Source organism: Protopterus annectens, chromosome 16.part0 (assembly GCF_019279795.1).
Source record: "Protopterus annectens isolate FY-2018-M chromosome 16.part0, PAN1.0, whole genome shotgun sequence".
Lineage (NCBI taxonomy): Eukaryota > Metazoa > Chordata > Ceratodontiformes > Protopteridae > Protopterus > Protopterus annectens.
The window spans coordinates 252,707,225-252,724,424 of NC_056750.1; the positions used below are offsets into that span (position 1 = coordinate 252,707,225).

Sequence of the window (17,200 nt, forward strand, 5' to 3'; positions counted from 1 at the left end):
AACTACACCTAGGGTTGCCACCTTTTCAAATGCCCAAAGTGGGACATTTTTTATAGAAACATGAAATATTGCAGTACAAATCATACCCACAGCCGGTGCAAAGGACAGAACTTCACTTTATTGCCAAAATAAAATATTATTCTTCTAGCATTTTAGTTGCTTATGCTAGTTCATATAACATTTACGCGTTTCAGATCCAAGATAACTGTTTTATGAAACTAATAAAGAAAGCTTGGGAAATGTTTTTGTCCTACAATCTTAGGACACTTGCCATTTTTATTTTTTTTTTCCGAAAGACACAACTGCCCAGACAGGGACAGGTGGTAACCCTAACTACATCAACTCGCTTCCGGTTTGTCACCGTCACAACACGGCGGCACTTCCTCTACCGCGCTTGAATGACGCCTGATGAACTAAGTTAGGCGGAGTCTGGCAGTTGGTTGGTGGATGAAATAGGAGCGCGAGAAGTTTGTTTGACCGGCGGTGTGCTCGGTATGGGCTAGTTGAAGGTAGAGTGTAACGTTATCTCCCCGGTAACAGCTGTAGTTGGGCAGGTCATACGTTGCTTGCTCGTTATCTGTTAGCGGCACAGCGGGGTTGGAAAGCTTGTTTTCGTCGGTATTCACGGGAGTGGGATGCATTGGCTATAATCAACGTTTTGGGAGTAAATTTACTTGTATATGGACGTAGAGGAGTCTGGCTCACGGTCAACGATGCAGGCAACAGGTTAGTAGAAGAACAGTTGTGGAACATCTACCGGCGGGAATAGATCACGCACCTTATAGCTGTACTGATGTTTGTTTGGAATATGTGGTGTAAAGCTGCGCTGACCCAAATGTTTGCTAAGGCCGTCTGGCCGCCTCTATTGACCTAGCTTTTTTTTTTTTGTCTAGATACAATCTTATACACCGGTATTTCAACAACGAGAGTTATACTGTAGATAAGAAGTAAAACTGTCAGTGGTGATATTGAGGTGTACTAACCCATCAGTTCGCGCAGGAATGGGTGTGGCCGACGTAATTGACATGTCGGAGGGCGGCGATTAAGAACGGTAATTTGCCGTGGTGGTTTACACGGAATGGAGACTCCTTATACTTTACGTTCATCTCCCAAATGGGCAATCCTCAAATAAGTTAAGTTCTCAAATACCGGAAGATTGCCAAATTCCAGTAATAACGGCCACACAGGTACAAAACGCACTCTTATAGCCAAGAATACAGTATCCATGGGACCAGATGACATCCTGGGCTGTGTACTACATGAAACAAAACTGCTACTCTTCTCCCCAACACGTAAGTCCACCCCCATAGAATTTACACTTACATCTAACAATGGCACTGTTATCCCTCCAGACCCAACTTTCATTTAAAGGCTCACTGCTGCTTTTCAGCTGTTTGTTACATTTCTGCTGTTTGTTTCCCCACCTTCCATGTCGGTATAGTGTTTTTATAGTTGGTGGCTTTGCAGTTGCCCGCCCCTAGTGTAAATTTCATCTGGGACCCACCTCCCAGTGTAGTGTCATTACCTCATTCTACCCAGTACAGGGAGAGTATTTGAGAAGGCCAATCAGCTTAGTTTCTGCTACTCCTTTCTCTCTTTCCAAAAAAAAAAAAACTTATCTGCTTTTACTGTATTTGTGTTTTTTCCTACTTTATTTTGCTTTTGCGTCCTCTTAAAAGTACTCAATTGTATTTATTACTGCTTGGTGTAACTCATTGTAAGCCTTTTAGTTTAAGCACCTGGGCTTCAGACCAGTTTTACATTAGGAAGGTTTGTGGTCTGCACTGTAGTGGCAGAACAGGTAGCTTACATCCTTCTAAGTTGGGAACTGCTGATTGAGGGCTCTGTGTCTGTTATTCTAAAAGTGTATTAATTCTGGTTTAAGCACTTGGGCTTGAGGCCAGTTATTTTACATTAAGAGGGTTCGTGTTCTGCACTCTTGTGGGAGGAGAGGCTCGACTCTGTCCTTCTGAGCTGGGAATTTCTGGTTAAAGTTTATAGTGCCTGCGTATTTGAACTGCTTCTTACTGAAATTGGTACACCTCGTTTGCTGTAGCATAGACTAGATCCAGGCCTGCTGAATCTAGCTTTGTTTGTATAACTTGAGCACTAATCCAGGCATTCTTTAAAGTATTCAGTTGTATTTATTACTGCTGGTAGTAACTTGATTAAAGTGTAGCTATAATTTCTAAGTCTTTTGGATTAAGCACTTGGGCTTCAGACCAGTTGTTTTACATTAGGAAGGTTTGTGGCCTGCACTGTGGTGACAGGACAGGTAGCTTACATCCTTCTAAGTTGGGAACTGCTGATTTAGAGCTCCGTGTCTGTTATTCTAAAAGTGTATTAGTTCTGGTTTAAGCACTTGGGCTTCAGGCCAGTTATTTTACGTTAAGAAGGATTGCGGTCGGCACTCTTGCTGAATCTAGCTTTATTTGTATGCTTGTTGTTTATTTCCCTGAAACGCTAATTCCACCTAAAACGCGGCCTTTTAGCACCTCTGTGGATCCCTAGTGATATCTGCATTGCTTACTGTACTTATTTCCTTCTTTCACTTGAAAGAAAGTTACTGTTTGTCGTTTTTGCATTTAAGTTACCTGTAGCACATTGCATTTAAGTTACCTGGCACTTGCTCACTAAAGCAGTTATATAAGTCGGCTCTAAAAAATTAAAAGCACTACACCCTCACAAACTCCCCTTGAGTACCTTGTTCCCCATTGGCCCTTTTTTTCAATTGTAAAGGAATTCCCAATACTATTCTAGCATGTCCAAAGGTCAGTTGTCAATCTCCTCTCCGGTCCAGCTGGTGAATCTGGGAATCTTGAGGCAATGTTACAACTGCCTCATGTACACAGACAACCCTCTCCTCCTCCCAACAAATTCCAACACATGTGAGAGATGCAACCATATAGCCAAACTGGAGGCTAAGCTCTCTCAACTCAGTACTGGCGTAACCAGTCAGGAGGAGAAGGAAACCACACTCACTACAATTCCAGTCTCACATAGACCTACCACAATAACAAACCAAACACATAAACACACAAAAACATACTCGGAGGCTCTAAATAAAAATCTGCCTAAGCAGCAGAGACCTCCAAAGCAGACACCCAAGCAACCGCTACCCCAAAACAAAACACGTGCAACACATAGCTCACAAAGCCAATGTGCTGAACAGTCACAGCCCTTGAGGCTAAACACACCTGATACACTTGTAATAGGTGACTCTATCGTCAGGCACACTGACGTCCTGCTCACCAGGTTGAACAAGGAGAAGGTCACGGTGAGCTGCCTGTCTGGCGCTAGGATCCGCCACATAACACAAGCACTCGGGTCACTCCAAGGCAAGTACAAATATGACTCTGTCATTGTCCATGCTGGTATGAATGACCTGAGATGTACCTCCCTGAACTACATGAAAAGAGACATAGAGGAGCTCTCTGAGCATGTAGCCCAGGCCAATATGACCCTGACCTTGAGTAGCATCTTACCCTCACCAAGAATGATGCCACAATATGATGATCAATTTCAACAATTGGCTTAAGTGTTGGTGTCATTCAAAGGGGACCCAATGCCTGTCAGCCTGGGATGACATGCTCGACAAGCCACGATGCTTCGCTAGGGATGGCTTGCACCTGTCACCCCTGGGCTTTTGGATATTGGCAAAGGCTCTTGCTACCCCCATAGTGCCTTTTTTAGGCAAGGCTCAAAAGACAAACCCACCTCCATAGGTATCACAAGGGATAAGAAACTAAGAGTAATGCTACTCAACGCCAGAAGTCTAAACCTCAAGATGCACGCACTCGAAACTCTCCTTAACATGGAGAACATAGATATCTGTGCAGTAGCAGAAACCTGGTTCAAGGCTCCCGAGAGCACCCCAGCACTACCAGGTTATACCTCATACCATGCTTTTCGGCCCCAAAACTTGGACCAAACCACAAAAGGAGGGGGAGTATCAATATTCGTCAGATACCCACACCTCCAGGTTGGTGGCACAGCACGAAGCATCAGAGACTATCCATGTGCAACTAACTGTGGGTAAAACTGCCTTCCAGTTTATAGCCTGCTACAGACCACCCTCCCAAACACAGGAACCCCACTTTGCCTTCCTGAGAATACTGGAAAATATGAAGGTCTCTCCAAACACCATTATATTGGGCGACTTCAACTACCCAAACATAGACTGGGAGCATTACTCTAGCTCCAACACCCTAGCCCAAAGGTTCCTAGAATTTATAAACTCAAATGCTATGGAACAACTTGTTACCACTCCCACAAGAGGGGAAAACATACTGGACCTGATCATCACCAACATGGGGACACTATGCTCCAGACCAGAAGTGTATCCCTCACTGGTAAGATCAGACCATAAACTAATCTCACGGGATATTCACATCCCGACCCCACCCCCTGCCCAGAAAACCACAGTGAAAAACGTCTCTAAAGCAAATTTCACACGCCTCAAAACCGAGGCAAAATCCTTCAAAGCCCCTGGGCCTGTGGAAAATACGGCCCAGACCGCAGAATCCTTTATAAACGCATTCTATGAACACCTTCAGGAATGCATGGATCATGCAATCCCAAATAAAACCAAGACCCAGTCCTCCGAAGGCAGACGTCCTGTCTGGTGGACCCCAGCCATAAACAAACTATACAATAGAAGGAGGAAGCTACTACATGAGAGCAAAATCCCAAAAAGGGAAGGCATCTCTGATCAGTATTGGCAAAAAACTACGGGCACTCACAAAATCGTCTAAGGCCAGCTTCGAGAGAAAAATTGCACAGGACACTAAGGATAATCACAAGGCTTTCTTTAGTTATGTTAGGAACCTGGGTGGGAATTCCCAGATATGCTCAGAATTAGTCCAAAATGACAAAAAAATACAGAGCCCACAGACATTGCCAACATCCTAGCTGACAGGTTCAGTGCAAACCTCTTCCCCCTCTCCCCACCAAAAGGGCAAATATCTATCCCAACAGAGTGCTGCCCCCCCTGACATCTCAGATGCTCAGGTAAGAGCCGCCCTCTCCAAAGCAAACAACACGGCATCAGTGGGACCAGATGGTGTCCTGGGCTGCGTCCTACATTAACTCCAAGAAGAGCTAAACCCAAACATAAAACTACTGTTCAATCTTAGCCTTACTACAGGATATGTACCCAAAGAGTGGCGTACAGCAACAGTGGTCCCTCTCCACAAAGGTGGTGCCTCAATGGATCCTGGAAACTATCGCCCCATAAGCCTGACTAGCTTGGTCTGCAAAGCTATGGAAAGGATCATCATGGACCTCATAAATAAAGATATTGGGGACCTACAGACACTGGATCCTACCCAGTTTGGCTTTATCGGCAGATCCTGCCTCTTAAACTTGGTCTATTTCTTTTGAAACAGTCACCAAGACCATTGACGAGGGGAAGGTGGTCCCCACGGCCTACCTGGACCTCGCAAAAGCCTTCGATACAATACCCCACTCGGGCATTATAGATAAGCTCACCAGCTTAAATATAAACCCCTATGTCACTAGATGGGTTGCAAACTGGCTCAAGGACAGAACCCACATGGTTAGAATTGCTGGAGCCATGTCAGACTCCAAACCAGTTACAAGTGGCGCCCCACAAGGCTCAGTCCTGGGATCTCTTGTTCGGTATATATTTCTCTGCGGTACAGGCCAACACGGAAGGACTGTGGCTGACCAAGTTCGCATATGACTGCAAACTGGGCGTCATAATCAACTCTCCAGCCGACACAAGCATCCTCCAAAAGGGCCTCATAGAAACAGACAACTGGTGCCAGAGCCATGGCCTCAAGCTAAACGCCAAAAAGTGTATAGTCATCCCCTTTGGCAAAAACAAAGTGCCCACAAATTACCACATAGGTGGTAATCCATTAAGTACAGAAGAAGTCATTAGGGACCTGGGGACCCAAGTTGATAGCAATCTCATTTGACAACCACGTGGCCAAAGTGGTTAGAAAAACATTTTATATAGCCCACCTTATGAAGGGATTCACATCTAGATCAGGGGAGGTCATCGTACCTATTTACTCATCCCTCATCAGGCCCATAATTGAGTACAATGCCCCTTTTGGGATGTACCTTACCAGACACCTGCAGCAACTGGAAAGACCCCAAAAGTACCTCACCAAGAGGATCAAAGGGCTCAAACAGATGCCATATGCTGCCCGGTTAAAGAAACTCCAGCTCTACTCAGTGGCATACCGCCTGCTCAGAGGCGATCTGTGCCTGACGTATAAAGCCATGTCCAACCCGGAATTAATGGACATGCTGCACCTCAGAAAATCCAAGTCCCATCGAGCTACGCACTCGAGACTTGAACCTCAGCACTGAAATAAATAGGACATGCTGGAGGGACAGATTCATAACCCAGAGGCTCCCTTCACTCTGGAATAAAATCCCAGTCCAGGTTAGGCAGAGTCCCACATTTCCTCTCTTCAAGAGGAATCTTGATGAGTGGATGGGAGATCTTAGGTTTACCCCGGCTATCACTTCTGTCACTGTTAGACAGAGGCACAGTATACTAACCTCAAAAAAAGGCATAGCAAAATTAATTTAAAATGGGTGGCAAAAGCCAAACACACTCTGGCTAGGCTTATAAATGCCCTAGGGCAGATAGCCTAGTATGAACCTATGAACTACCAAGTTCCTAGGAATAACTATTGACAATAACCTCAACTTTGACACACATTAATAGTACAATAAAAACAGTCAACAAGAAACTTGGATCCCTCTATAGAATCAAACCCTTTCTTACTCCAACAGCCAGGACTGCTATAGCCAGAAATCATTTCTACTCTATGCCTCGCCCATCTATACAAACCTTTCTAAAACCAACATGCACAAGCTGACTGTATCCTATAATAATATTGCCAGATTTGCTGCTGCCTCTCCTTTCCCAACTCACCACTGTCTAAATCTTACACAACTTGACTGGTTAGAAGTTTTGCAGCATCTTCATTTTTCACAGCTTACTATTGCCCATAAAAGAATGTATCAACCTTCTAATACTCCTATACTCTCAAGCCTACTCACCCTCTACCATAATCCTAAAAACTTACGCTCTGCTAATAAACTACTCTTTAACACCAGCAGAGCTAACAATGTAGCAGGTGACTCCCTCTTAAGCTATGGAATATTCTACCCACTGAACTTACTACTCTCTGCTCTCACAAACTTTTCAAAAAGAAGCTCAAGCTTCATCTCAAGAAACACTGGTTATGTTCTTGTATTATCCCTGACTAACTGCTGTTTCTTCTCCCTACAACCACCTGCATCAGCTACCCTTCCCTTCTAAAGCTGCTTACTATGAATTCTGTGATTGAGTTCTTCATAATTACTTCTTTATCATCATCTTTAACTGCTTTACCATCGTATACAGTGCATATATTCTTCTGTAGACTTTTTCATGATCATATTTTAAATGTATTTTTTTTCTATTATTCTGTAGACTTTTTTTATGACCATACTTAAATGTTTTTTATTATATATTGTTTTGATTCTATTTTTGGTCTAGAATATGTTGTCTATTGTATTATTCATATTGTTTTGCACATGGAGGTTTTCTCCCCGGGCCTCTACTGAAAATAGACATATATCCAGCTAGACTAGCCCGGTCAACAAATGTAAAATAAATAAATAAAAATAAATAAACTACAGTATGATCTGGCACCTCACCTAAGTGTCATGTTTAATCATAGCCTCACCTCAGGTTTCGTGCCCACTGAGTGGCGCAGAGCTACAGTTATCCCAATCCACAAGGGGGGATCCACCTTGGATCCCGGAAACTACCGTCCCATCAGTCTGACAAGCCTTATCTGCAAGGCCATGGAGCGTGTTATCATGGAACTTATAAACAAAGACATTGGCAACCTTCAAACACTGGACCCCACCCAGTTTGGGTTTGTGAAGGGCCGATCTTGTCTCCTGAACCTGATTGACTTCTTTGAATCAGTCTCTAGAGCCATGGACAAGGGTAAGGTGGTCCACACAGCCTATCTAGACCTTGCCCAAGGCCTTTGACACCATCCCCCACTCTGGAATCATAGATAAACATACTAAGTTGGGCATTAATCCCTATGTCACCCAATGGGTTGCTAAATGGCTTACTGATAGAACCCACACTGTAAAAGTAGCCTACTCCAAATCCAGCTCCAGACAAGTGACAAGTGGAGTACCTCCGGGTTCAGTCCTGGGGCCGCTCTTGTTTGGCATCTACTTCTCTGAAGTACAGGTCAACACTAAGGGATTCTGGCTAACAAAGTTTGCAGATGACTGTAAACTGGGAGCCATTATTGAATCCCCAAATGATGTGGATACTCTACAAAAGGGCCTTACAGAAACAGATGCTTGGTGCCAGAGCCATGGGCTCCAGCTCAATGCCAAGAAATGTATTGTTATCCCCTTTGGGAAAAAACATGTACCCATGAATTACCATATAGGTGGCAGTACACTAAACACAGAAAGTGTGATAAGAGACTTAGGGACACAGGTGGACAGTGGTCTCACCTTCGATAACCACATCGCCACAACAGTCAGGAAATCCTTCTATGTGGCACACCTCATCACGAGGGGCTTTTCATCCAGAAAAAAGGAGGTCATTGTCCCACTGTACTCATCCCTCATTAGACCCATTATAGAATACAATGCCCCATTTGGTATGTACCTCTCAAGACATCTGCAACAACTGGAAAGGCCTCAGAAATACCTCACTAAAAGAATCACAGGCCTAAAGCAGATGCCCTACGCTGACCGCCTTAAACTCCAGCTATACTCTGTCGCATATAGTCTACTCAGAGGCGATCTCTGCTTAACATACAAGGCCATGTCAAACCCAGAGCTGTTGGACATGCTACACTTAAAGAAATCCCAATCCCTCAGAGCTACACACTCCAGGGATCTAAATCTTGTCATCACAATAAACAAAACATGTTGGAGGGATAGGTTCCTAACCCAGAGACTCTCCAGACTCTGGAATAGATTGCCCATACATGTCAAGCAGAGTGCCTCTTTGGACCTCTTCAAGAGGAACCTTGACGATTGGATGGGAGAAAGGAAATTCACCCTGGGGATCACGTCAGTCGCCCTGCTAGACAGGGGTCCAGGAAAGTAAATAATGTGGGAAGAAACAGCCAGGGAATTGTTATGGCTAGGCTTGTATAGGCCCTAGGGTTGATAGCCTAGTACCAACCTATGAAGTAGCAGTAATGACTTTAAAACACAACTTAAACAGTATCTTATCTCCTTTTTATGTCCGTGCCTCACACCTGACTGAACTATTTTACTTTGCCACAATTCCCCAACACTAGCTTCACTATTATTTCCATATTTCTAATTTCTTTTTACTCCTGTGCTGTTCTCCTTTACCTGTACTTTCTTCGTATACCCTAATCTTCAGCTTTAATACTCGGTTGTCTCCACTACCGATAATTCTCTGTAGATTTATGCACTTCTCAATAAGTTGCTGAACTGCATTTTTATGTTACAGTCCTAGAGAACTGTTAATTGTTTATTTATTCCAGTACTGCCTAAGCAAAACTGTAACTCTGGTATCCCGACTATTTGTACAGTCTGCATATTCCTTTTGTTAAAATTTGATTTCTGCCTTGAGGAGCTTTTCTCTCTGGACCTTTACTGAAAAGGGTTATTTCTAGTGCCCAGTCACAGTCATGGTAAATAAATGCTAATGTTGTTTTGTCTTTGTGGCTTTTCCTGGTTAGGTGTCGCCACAGTGGAACTCTGGTCCGCTAATGATTGGCAGTAGATTTTTATGGTGCTGAGTTGCCAGCCTGACACCCAATCTTCAAAGAAGGCACGCCCATTCATGCGTGTCTTTCGAACGCCACTCTGCCGCGGGGAGGACATGCAGATTTCACACAGATGGCACTCCAGCTGCGAATCTAACAGGAGAACCTCTTGCTGTGTGGCAACAATGCTGCCGCTGCACCACAGCGGCTTGGTAAATAAATGCTAATAAATACATAAATTAAGCAATAACCCACGCCTGGGTGTGGGTAATGCTGGATTTACCCACGGTTGGTGTGGTTTGGTCACGAGGGAGAAGCCCGAGTGGCCAAACAAAGACAACCGTGGGTAAATCCAGCATTTCCCACACCCAGGCTTGGGTTATTGCTATTATATACAATGACATTTAAGAAAAAATACTTACAATGCCATTATTTAAGAAAAAGTATGCTGCCTCCTTGCTGCCCTTCTGCAGCTGTCCAGTATTCTGTGGCAGTTCTGTTGTACTGCGCATGGTTACGCAGTACATCAGAACTGTGTGTGTGGAAGCAACTGAGAAAGGAAGATCCCCGTTGCTTTTAAAAACATAAGCAACTGAGATTTCCTTTCTCCGTTGCTTTTTTAAAGCTGCTTCGCTATGTTAAACTCATTTAACATTGCGAGGTAACAGCAACAGAGCTCTTCCGTTCTCTGTTGCTGTCCCAAAAAATAGAGAGAGACTTTTATACTAATGGAAAAAGTCCGGGTGACCAGACCTTTTTCCAGTAGTATGTCTTTGGTCAGCGTGCACGTTTTGGAATATTAATGGGGGGGGTCGTTGTATAATAAGTCTGTAAAGCAACTTTGTTGGTCTGTTTCCTGTGAGCTGTTTGCTGATACAATCTTTTTAATAGCATGAACAGTAATAGGCTCAGTCTGGAACACTGATTCACACCACAGATTGTAGTCATTTGATATTGCATTTTTTTGGTATCCTTGCCCATTATTTCAAAGATAGATACATTTTTTTTATTTTAGTTATACTTGGTAGAAGATGATTTTTCATTGTCATTTTGTGGAGTTTACAAAATAGTAATCGGTGATTATGTATGTATTTTTAATATATATATATATATATATATATATATATATATATATATATATATATATATATATATATATATATATATATATATATATATTTATTTATTTTTAGCCATTCCATTTGTGAAGCATGTTTGTAAGTGTTGTGTGTTAGGTTGTTTTTGGTGTCATGTTAGTGACCATTCATGGGTGTAGAACTGAGGCATGCTGAATCACTTGCTTCATTGGATTCTGTTTTTGTAGGTCATATAAATTAGTACATAGTGTCTTGTATTTCATCTGGATGGCATTCAACTGGAGTAGTTTCTTTGAATTATGTAGTTTGAGGAGTATATTCTTTGAATATCTATATTGTTTGATCTTGTCAAAGGCACTAGAAAAGATGAATTAACTGCATCAAATTGCTGATGCATGTTGTAGTGAACCTCCGTCCAAAGTATCTACATTGATAAAAGCTTGCCACATTCTATTGCCCTCATCATGCTGTTTTGAGAAGGGTAGCTTTTTGAACATTTTTACCAGTAAATAAGACATGAGATGGAGCTGTAATCGGTAATTCCTCCTTTGTGTTTGTTGTTTTATGTAGTAAAGTCCGACTCGGTGAGACAACAAGGACATTAGCACATGAAGCCTGTCAGTCATAACTGCTCCTTTAAAGTCTTGCAAACTCTTCATTACTTCATACTTCAGTAATGCTTTCTCTTAGTTCGTGTCTCATTCTCTTTTTATCTTTGATATTTCCCATCATCCGAGTCTTCTCTGAATTTTCATTGGAGATTCATAAAGTATTCAGTAAATTCAAACTTGTCAGTTTTCAGTTTATACCATCCAGCTCACATACAGTTGTAAATGTCTTCTTTGTTGTTTAACTGTGTGTTTGTTAGTTGTCTGATTATGATCTTGTCCTTTTGATGCTTGGCAGTATACTGCTCTCAAATGTTTTGTCTCTGTGCCATTCATTTTATGACAGGTTGTGTCATTCCAATGATTCTGTTTTTTCTTGTATAAATTATTTCGACTTGTGTCCTTATTAAAGTAGATCACAAGTTCTGTTGTGACCCCAAAGCTTTATTTTTCAAACTAGTACCTCTCGTTCATAAGTGTGTACTAGGCTAATGGCTCTGGAGCCTTTACATTTCCAAGTGTACCTCGCAGGATGCACAGTAGCAAAATCTGCCCCAAACATGCCTCCAGCCCTGTGGAGGCAGCAGCAGTATGATTATTCAACAGTGTGCAGACTGGAAGTTAATTAATATTCGGCATCTGTGCCGAATGAACCCCAAATGACAATGTTAAAACTAGAACCACATAGTAGCAACAATTAATATATCACACTGAAAAAGCTACTGTGGAACCAATAACCAGCCGCTCGACCCGTAATAATAATTAAACAACTTTTTTTTTTTTTATTTTAACACAATGTAAAAGGTTAAGCGCTTTCATCTAAGATACTAGACTTCATCAGAACACATAAAACACAATACTGGCAATTTAAATATGATATTCCAACCAATGGCATTCACACTTTTGCATTCAGACATCCCCCTATTACATCATTTCCTCCTATTAAAAAGGTAAATGTTCAAGCCTTCACAGAAATCGCATCTTGGCTTCTATTATTGGTTTAATGGAAATATTCTCGTTTATACCTGGTGCAGTAGTGGCATTTAATAAAATCTGCCATCTCACGTCCTTCTCATTTAATAAAGCCTTTAGGTTCCCCCCTCTGATGTGGGAGTAACACTTCCAGTATACCAAACTTAAACATGTTACAATCCAAAATTGTCTCAAGTATGCCTATATAAGGCATTAGTAACATTCTCTTTTTTTGATGGCATATAAATGATCATATATCCTGTCCTTCAGACGTCGTCCAGTTTTGCCCCCATAGAATCCAAGACCATTTGTGCACAAAGCAAGGTATATAACATTCCTAGTTTGACAATTGCCTTTGGCAAAAGTTATTATAGTACCTACTCCACTACCTACACGCTTTGTGCTTTCTTCTAATATGGAATTACATTCACATTTGCCACATTTTCTAGTGCCAGATGTCTGATATGCATGTGCACCTTTATATATATATATATATTCATATTATTGCTATTTTCAAATAAAAACAAATAGGGATGTACCCCACCACTTCAAATAATTTTGGATCACATTTTAGAATACTCCAGTTGTTACTAATAATATTCTTTACGTCTGCCGTGTTTTTCCCATAGGGTAGGACACATGCTTTGCCATACTCATTAGTTTTTGTCTCTCTCTCCCCTTATCCATACCAATGCTGGCCTCAACTCCCAAGAGTGGCTTATATTTTTTCCCGCATTCACTACTTGCATATGTTACAACATCATCAACCACTGAACTGGGGTAACCACGTTCCTTAAATAATGTTCCTATATACAATAATTCCCCCAGCATTTAATTATATTCTGAAGTCATCCGGGCTGCTCTTATGCATTGCCCTTTTACTATATTTTTCTTTTAAATGTTAGGATGACAGTTGTTGTATTCCAAATAGGAATTACAAGATTCTAGATTTAAAGCCAGTACTGGTATGAGAAATATGTGTCCAAATAGGAAATACCTAACATGATGGGTAAATTTGAGAAAGGAGCTAGATGTAGATATCCTACAAAATCTTCCACCATGCTTTCACTACTATCCCATAAAATAAACACATTATCTAATATAACATTTGATATATTCCATCCAATTACTTTTTAATATTACTTGCTCTTCCCAATCCAAAAGAACTAGTTTGGCGTGCATTGGGGCACTTGCTGCTCCCATCACCACCCCTTTGTTTTGCCTGTAATATTCCCCCTCAAAATATATAAAGTTGTAGTTCTCCATCCCTTCATCCCTTGGGATGCATGTAAATAAATTGACCATCTATGGTGGTAAAAATTAAATTCTCCTTCCATATGTCAGCTGTTAATACTTAGAAAGTCCCATGAATCCTTAACTATGTGATTTGTCTTAGCATTTAGTAAGGGGATTAAATTTGTACCTAATAAAAAAAAAAATTCAATGGGGTGGATATTATTATTGAATTTAAATTATTTTTACGTAAATTGAATTTAGGTGTATATTTTAAAGAAGGAGGCAAGAAGAAATGTGAACTACAGTTGAAAAAAGAAGCTCATTTACTCCCCCTCTTAACCCTTTATTGGCAAGTTTTGAGAGTGGTTGTCGAACTAAATTATAGTAAACAGAAAATGAAATATAATCGTAGTAAAAAGGAAAATGATTTATTAAATGAATTGAGTGCAAATAACAATATTGGAATTTTACAACCAGATAAAGGGGGTGGGGTAGTGTTGGTTGACAATGACTACTTAAATGCTATTCACACCATCCTACAGGACTCTAATATTTGAGATATCATCCATCAATGAGATGCATATCACCTGTCAACTCATAGATTCACTATTAGAATATTTATTAGACAATAGAATTGAGATGGATTTATATAATTTCTTGAAGGTAGATCATCCATTATTGGCCACTATTATGGGTATTCCCAAGATCCATAAGAATATATCAAATCCACCATATAGGCCTATTATTTCTTGGAAGCAAATCTAAGACCTTCCCCTTTGGGAAGGTAGTAGAAATTTGGCTAAAACCTATTTATGCCAAGACAAAAGCACATAGTTAAAGATTCATGGGACTTTCTAAGTAGGTTAACAGCTGACCTATGGAAGGAGAATTTAATTTTTGTTACCATAGATGTGGTCAATTTATTTACATGCATCCCAAGGGATGAAGGGATGGATGGGTTTATTAACAGTATCAGGAAATTTGTCAACTTGGATTGGGATAGAACTTTACTCATTAGTGAATTCATGAGCATTGTACTTGACTACAACTTTATATATTTTGAGGGGGAATATTGCAGGCAAAAGAAAGGGGTGGCGATGGGAGCAGCAAGTGCCCCAATGTACGCCAAACTAGTTCTTTTGGATTGGGAAGAGCAAGTAATATTAAAAAGTAATTGGATGAAATATATCAAATGTTATATTAGATTTTTAGACTGTGTTTATTTTATGGGATGGTAGTGAAAGCATGGTGGAAGATTTTGTAGGATATCTACATACATCTAGCTCCTTTCTCAAATGTACCTATCATGTTAATAATAAAGGTATTTCCTATTTGGACACTTTCATAACCAGTACTTCTTGTAATTCCTATTTGGAATGTAACAGCTGTCATCGTAACATTCAAAAGAAAAATATAGTAAAAGGGCAATGCATAAGAGCAACCCGGATGACTTCAGAATATAATGAAATGCTGGGGGAATTATTGTATATAGGAACATTTATTTAAGGAATGTGGTTACCCCACTTCAGTGGTTGATGATGTTGTAATATATGCAAGTAGTGAATGGGGGAAAAAATCTAAGCCACTTTTGGGAGTTGAGGCCAGCATTGGTATGAATAAGGGGAGAGAGATGAAAACTGAGTATGACAAAGCGTGTGTCCTACCCTATGGGAAAAACATGGTAGACGTAAACGATATTATTGGTGGTAACTTGAGTATTCTAAAATGTGATCCAAAATTATTTGAAGTGGTGGGGGAACATCCTAAATTTGTTTATAAAGTAGGATGTAATATGACAAATAGGTTATATAAAGGTCACATGCATATCAGACCTCAGAAGTCTGGCACTAGCAAATGTGGCAGATGTAATCAATGCTCTTCCATATTAGAAGAATCCACAAAGCGTGTAGGTAATAGGAGTCAAATTATAATAACTTTTGCCAAAGGCAATTGTCAAACTAGGAATGTTATCTACCTTGCTTTGTGCACAAATTGTCCTGGATTCTATGTGGGCAAAACTGGACGACGTCTGAAGGACGGGATATATGATCATTTATATGCCATCAAAAAGAGTATGTTAATAATGCCTTGTATAGGCATACTAGAGACAATTTTGATTGTAACATGTTTAAGTTTGGTATACTGGAAGTGTTACTCCCACATTAGAGGGGGGATCCTAAAGGCTTTATTAAATGAGAAGGAAGTGAGATGGCAGATTTTTATTAAATGCCACTACTGCACCAGGTATAAACGAGAATATTTCCATTAAACCAATGATAGAAGCCAAGATGTGATTTGTGTGAAGGCTTGAACATTTACCTTTTTTAATAGGAGGAAATTATGTAAAATGGGGTTGTCTGAATGCAAAAGTGTGAGTGCCATTGGTTGGGATATCCTATTTAAATTGCCAGTATTGTGTTTTATGTGTTCTGATGAAGTCTAGTATCTTAGATGAAAGTGCTTAACCTTTTACATTGTTTTAAAATAAAAAAAGTCTTTATTACGGTTCGAACGGCTGGTTTCTTGGTTCCACAGTTTTTTTTTCCAGTGGGATACATTAATTAATGTAATGTTAGGGACACAAAACTTCATTCAATACAAAAAAGGAAATGTTTTATTAGGGACATAAAACTAAAATGCCTGCAGTAAATCGCATTTCAATCGGGCAGAGTTCACACCATTTCTCTAAACGAAACTATTATATTTTAATGACTTTAAGGACATGTGCTTGCAAGGAAGGGGGTGTGGCCCATTTGCTGTGCACCCTACCATAGTTCCTAGTGTCTCTGTCGAGTAGAGCCACTGGAGTGATCCCTAGGGTGAATTTTCTATTTCCTATCCACTCATCAAGGTTCCTCTTGAAGAGGGCCAGTGAGCTGCTCTGCTTGACACATATGGGAAGTGTTCCATAGCATAAGTCAGTCTCTGGGTTATGAACCTGTCCCTCCAGCATGTTCTGTTGATTGTGGTAATGAGGTTGAGGTCTCTGGAGCATGTGATGTGGAAGGATTGGGATTTCTTTAGATGTAGCATTTGTAACAGAGCTGGGTCAGACATGACTTTGTAAGTCGAGCAGAGATCGTCTCTAAGTAGGCAATATGAGACAGAATAGTTGGACTTTTGTGAATGATAATATTACAGCTGTCATTTCAACAAAATGCACTGATATAGTTTTGAATAATAATTTTTATCACTCCTCTTTGTCCTGTTGCTGTTATGGTGATAATGAACCATAGTAACATGCAATGTGTTACTACACAGATTCTTACAGGAACTCTGTAATAGTACTTTTATTATTGACTGCTGGCATTGATGTGTATCTGTCTATTTTGGAACTTTCTGCATTACTAGCAAAAACAATAAATAAGGTTAGTACAATAGTAATACATTAGTACTTAGATGTGGGCAAGCCTTGGATTCTCAAAAAAAAAAGCCAAGGCCGCGGTTGGGCTCTTGGAGCCCATTAAAAGCCAAGCCGCCATTCATAAAGCAGAGGGCAAAAGAGCAGCACTTAAGCACATAGGGTTATAGG

General features: G+C 40.7%; 1 protein-coding gene across 3 annotated transcripts in view; it reads left to right on the top strand.

Annotated features, from left to right (window-relative positions):
• Positions 1-418: 418 nt before the first annotated feature.
• Positions 419-17,200, top strand: part of TINF2 (TERF1 interacting nuclear factor 2) — a 767,662-nt gene continuing 750,880 nt past the window's right edge. For 2 of the 3 annotated variants that reach the window (XM_044058402.1, XM_044058403.1), the window contains exon 1: positions 420-726. In XM_044058402.1, coding sequence (XP_043914337.1) covers positions 681-726 — 46 coding nt within the window. In that variant the 5' untranslated portion in view covers positions 420-680. Of the gene's footprint in view, positions 727-17,200 lie in introns of all 3 variants that reach the window. The other variant, XM_044058404.1, reaches the window with a different exon arrangement.